This window comes from Thamnophis elegans, chromosome 7 (genome assembly GCF_009769535.1).
Source record: "Thamnophis elegans isolate rThaEle1 chromosome 7, rThaEle1.pri, whole genome shotgun sequence".
Lineage (NCBI taxonomy): Eukaryota > Metazoa > Chordata > Lepidosauria > Squamata > Colubridae > Thamnophis > Thamnophis elegans.
The window spans coordinates 33,771,771-33,777,350 of record NC_045547.1 but is presented as its reverse complement, the minus strand read 5'-3'; the positions used below and the strand labels follow the sequence as shown (position 1 = coordinate 33,777,350).

Below are 5,580 nucleotides of genomic sequence, written 5' to 3'. Positions count from 1 at the left end.
AGTTTCTCTCTATTACTTTGGCTGCTTAATATTACAGTATTATTGGCTTGTTACTGAATACAAATGCCAATTAGAAACTTAAGGAACAGAAGGCTTTAAGTTTTGTATCCGGTAAAGTATGTATTGAATGGAAGCCTTATCTTTAGTAAAGTACAGGTAGTCCTCAAATTACAACAGTTCAAAGTTACAACAGTCCCCCTCCCAAAGTGCTTACAACCCGGGCCTGAAGTATCTGTGTTGCAAGACTGGGTAGCATTCACTCTTATGACCAATCACAGAGATACTGCAACATGCCTCCTGCCTATTTCCTCCCCATACTGACTCACCAGGTTTCCACAAGAACCCGTTCTGCTTTGCTAGCCTACCGGGTTCCACATGCTCCTCCCCACCTTGTCACCAATTGCTCACTTACTTTTCAAAGATCTCCAACATTCCAGAACAGGCTGGTTTACATGACAGAAAAGCACCCATCTTTTTCTCAGATGCTGGCGAAGAGGACAGGATCATCTATAAGAATGCAACATCTATCATTTCCCTGTAGGTCTCGTCTGGTCCTAGCCTCTTGGTGCCTCTGCACATTGCTAGATAGCTGGTTCAAAAGAACTGTTTTGGACACTGCAGTGTGAAGATGGTAGTGGCAGCCAATCAACATGGGGGTATTTTTCTGTACTGGTTTTGGCTAGAGGAAGAGGAGGAGGCAAGACTGCACGGTACTGGGCAGCCAGCTAGGGCGGCAGTAGGACAGCCAAGCCAGAGCAGCTGCACAATTGCCAGGGACGCCCGAGCTCCTCAAAGCAAGCCAGTTCGGTGCAGCTATCTGATGCCATCCTAGAAGCTTCACACACATGTCCTCACTTGTCTCTTGCAGTGCCTTAGGTGCGGAGCCCAAGGCATGCACCCTGGGTAAAGTGGGTGGGCCACTACCACAGCTGTCTGGATTCATGGGAGAGTCATCCTCTCATCCTCTCCCTTGGGTCAACCCCCACTGCCTTCAGATGCCTCTCTGTCCATTGATCTCCCCAAGGATGCACCCAGCGTGTGAGGGAGATGGTACACCAAGCTCTTCCATTTGCCTCTGTAACACTGCAATTGGTAAAGACCATGCAGGTTCGGCTCTCCATTATATGGCAGAGGAGATAAGGGCTGCAGAGACAGGTGGAGGAAGAGATGGTGAGTTTGGTGCACCAGCCACCCCACGCTTGCCAGGCACGCTCCAGGGAGAGAGGTAAGAGGCACCTGTGGTTCGTGGGGGCTGCTCAAAGGGAGAGGATGAGTTACCGGGGGCGGGGGGTTAACTCAACAAACAGGTTATACAGCAGGGGAAATAATAATAAATAAGCTTAAAAAATTAAAATTGGCTAGTCAACAGAAAAGTCCCTGATTAAAAAAGATGATTGCATAAAAGGCATCAGAGGAGTTAAAAGAACATTCTATGTCACAGAATTTCTGGAATAGCCATAAAGTATGTTATTCTCATTTACAGGTTACTCTTAATATTTTTAACTAGAAACATCTGCATATAATCAGCAAGATTGACATACATTTAAAAAAAATGGTTCTACTGAAGCTAAACCAAACCTAGGATACCCTCACTGTTAATCCACACAGACTGCCTGATGTCCCAAAGTGCTTTTCAAGAAGCAATTGGAATTTGGTTTTTCTTTGAAGACAGTTTGCTTCTCTTCCAGATTCTTGGATAGAAAGTGAACATCTTCAAAGAAAAATCAGGAAATCCAATTGTCTCTTGAAAAAGCACCTTGGGACAACCATGACCAGGATGACTGAGAATCTCCATAAAAATTTAGACTGTCCTGATACTAGACTTTTTGAACCTTAGCGATATCTCTGACCACCACAAGCAAATAATTCCCAGGAAAACAAACATATCCAGACATATTTTGTGACACAATATCCCATGAATTGTATTAAGACTATTTGATCATTGTTAGATAAGATTACAGTGGACAAATTACCTGAACCCATTAAAAGATCTTTGTAACTACTAATAGTGATAATAAGCATACTTATATATGCTGCCTTGGGCTCCTACAAAAGGTGGGATATCAATAAATGTGCATCTACAAATAAAAAGGATCCTGGATGATCCTTAAATGGTGAACCTGGATCATCCCTAAAGTTTATCAATGAAAGTTTTCATCTGGACAATTTTATCTCTCAGTGACTACAATCATACACCCATGTTGTTTCCTTTACCTTCTTTGGGATTATTTTTTTTAAATTCCCAGTTGACCAATATGTAACTAAAATGCAAATCGATATAATTTTTAATCATTAGTTCCTCCATTTTCCTACTTCATGCTCCAAGATGGCTGGATGTAGGGTTTTTCTCAGTGTGCTACCAAAAAGTAATTAAATTGAATTCTACTTTATTATCGCAGTATTAATCACAATAGATATATCTCATTTGACAGAACTAATCTTTTATTGACGCTTTTATGTAAAATTTCTTTCTCTCTGTTCTGTATTCTAAATTGAAAATGTTTAGAATGCAGAGCAGAGGAAGAAATTTTACATTTAGGCATCAATATACTGTAGGGTGAAGATCAGAGAAATCAAATCAGCATCATGGATAGCCACTTACTCCTATTGAATACATACTAATTTATGGGGCTGATTTTGGATTTCTAGTTCCTATCAAATGTGATATATCACTTTCTCTGATTCCTATAGAAATTTTCTTTATCCATTACGTGAAGTCAGAGAAATTTAGTTTCTAGCAACAGAACTGAAAAATATACTCCAAACTTTTCAGATATAATATACTTAGAAGTTCATAATACTGTCCGATCTATTCTTTCTCTTTTTTAAAAAAAATATTTATTTCTTTGCTTTTAGAGATACTCTAAGGGAAGTACTGCATCTCCTGAGAAGTACAGGCAACCCACAGTAGAGTACATTGTACGTATAATAAAGAAGTGGGCCAAGGAGAATAGAGTTCCTGTTTAAAACAGTGTGATCAAGCAAATGGTCGTCTTTCAGCTATATTGTGCCCAGCTGGAATACTGTGTCATTTTGTACCAGAACAATTATAAAAATACAAATCTATTTATTTTTATATATATTTAAATGTCTTATGAAAACTATGCAATGTCATGTATTGTGTGGAAAATTTTCACCTCTTTATACTTCTCCAAATTTTATTTTTATTACACTATTACTGACCTCTAACTGTACATATTATCTTCGATCTTAAAATGCTTTCATTGTGTGACAATCAGTACTTTTTGAGACAGTTCAAGAACTTGCAAAATACAGATTTTCCCAGGTCTTATTTTGAAACAGAATAGTAAAAAGCTCTAGAATTAGATTTCAGATTTTGGTTATAAAAAGTTCCTCATAAAGAATCTAAAGCTAAACACTTAAAATGGGCACAAAAAGAAAATGATGACCTGATTAGGTAGTTTTCATGTTATGATCTAATGGACATAAGGAGAAGTATTGTAAATAAATAGATAACAATCCACTTTCATTTGCATAAAAAATATTGTTCATACCTTCATTTGTTTCTATTTTTCTTTCTGATTAATTAGGCTGTAAACATATCATTCTATGATGAAAGGTATTTTTTAGTATACTGGGAAAGTTAAGAGTTGGTTTCAGAATATATGTAATGCCTAGGAAAATGCACATTGAACACGTTGAAATGACATTGGAAATCCATGATAGAAAATGTGCTTATCTACTTGTACATGTTGTGTGTAAATAATATAAGTTAATGCTGTATGTTCATTACAATTTTTTTCAGTCTCTCCTGCTTTTAATTCTGGAGCAAAATTCCAAAATAAATTCATTTATAAAATCACCTGTGAATTAGTTTTTGTTCTTTGTATATGCCATATAACTATGTTTGGGGTTTGGTTATTTTTGAAATTCCTTTTCTTTTTGTATTAAATCACTCCAGGCCATTTTGTAATTAAGCAGCATATACATTGCAAAAATAAATCAATTATATGTATTACTTGGTATAATTGGATAGATTCTACATAGTTAAACCAAGCTTATGCTTAAAACTTTGTCTCTGAAATTAGATATCAAAAGGAAAAAAGAGCTAGATATAGCTTCTGCTTTGTCTTAGCATTTGAAATTTTTTGGTACTGTATCCAGCTCAAATGTACTAAACAAGAAACACTTTTTAGGATGGTCAGTTTCTTGAATTGATCCTTAAAAACAAATAATGAAAGACGCTGTTTCGTAATTAGTTCATGGCATGTTAAAAGGAAATTAGTATTAAATAGGAAGAAAACCATACACCAAGGATAGAATGCTCACAGCTTTTTCAGGTACTAAATGGTTTTTATGACCATCTTCATTTGTTGTAAACTAGAAAAATAATAATAATATATGAACAGAAATGATCACGCTTGGTAGCTGCCGCATTAGCGCCGCGTTTCTGAGGAAGTTACTCTTGCCCGGAGCCACCAATAGCAAAGAAAAGTGCTCATTCAAAACTCTTTCGCGAAGGCTTTTTAAAAGTCTTACGATTGTACGGCGTACGCATTTCCAAGGCAACTGTGGGCGGGGCCATGTCGTCTTCAACGTGCGATCGCGGTGACGTACTAAAAAAAAACCCTCTTAATCGAGAACAATAATGACGTGTAGCAGCGCGTCCGTGGAGGGTTCTGCCTTTGCGCATGCGTGCCAGTAGTAGCCTGCATCTATTTACGTGGGGGGCTCCAAGATGGCAGCGATGTTATCGGCAAGGAGAGGCTAGTGGGGAAGAGGGGAGGTACTCTGACCTGGTTAAGGGGGAGGGAACGAGCGGAGGAGGAGGTGGGGTTGTGGGTGGCGAGGTTGGGTCACCGAACAGGTGGGAAGGGGGGTGGGGGGTGGATGATGGCGGAGCCGCGTCGGGTGCCGTTCATTAGTCTGTCACCCGTGAGGCGACGAGAAGGTGAGTCTCCGGTGCTAGAGCGAGAGACTGGAGGAGGCCGCGAGACAGAGCAGCCATTAGCGCGTGAGGGCCTGAAACTACCAGATCAGCAGGACCACCGCCACCACCACCCCTATGAGAAACAGTCGGGTAGAGCCGCCATCGCAACCCTTTGAATCTTGTCCTCGGCCAGAGTCCTCATCCTGTGTCATTGCCGCGGGAGATCAGTCGGCCTGAGCTGACACCAAAGCCACCTCAGCCGCCACCCCACCTAGAGTCCCCCAAGGCCAGAAGCACCGCCGCTCTCGTCTCAGCAGCAGCAGCTAAATCAAGAGAACACCCACAGGAATCGCCGCCCGCCGCCACCACCACTGGATCAGACGGTTCGCTTTGAGTTGATCTTGAAAGATCCCACGGAGGAGAGCTGCGTGGAGTTCAGCTATCCTGAGTTGCTCTGGAGTGGCAAGGCCCGGGTACTAGACCTGCAAACACTCGCTCTTCTCTCTCTACCCTTTCTGCCTTCTGTTTGTCAATCTTATCCTGTAGGGTTCTGTTAGCATAGTCCTTAGCTTGAGTGCTGGAGAGGGAGGAGGGGAAATAATGAAAAAATAAGGGGGTTTAGTATTAGAAAAAAACTCTATCATGATGGATATAAGACCAAATTGCTACTCTGATTCAGTCAAAAGATG

At 40.5% G+C, this 5,580-nt stretch overlaps 1 protein-coding gene across 1 annotated transcript in view; it reads left to right on the top strand.

Annotated features, from left to right (window-relative positions):
- Window positions 1–4,810: 4,810 nt before the first annotated feature.
- Window positions 4,811–5,580, top strand: part of UBN2 (ubinuclein 2) — a 60,308-nt gene continuing 59,538 nt past the window's right edge. The window contains 4 exon segments of the mRNA XM_032222077.1: window positions 4,811–5,045; window positions 5,047–5,095; window positions 5,097–5,165; window positions 5,167–5,364. Coding sequence (XP_032077968.1) covers window positions 4,852–5,045; window positions 5,047–5,095; window positions 5,097–5,165; window positions 5,167–5,364 — 510 coding nt within the window. The 5' untranslated portion in view covers window positions 4,811–4,851.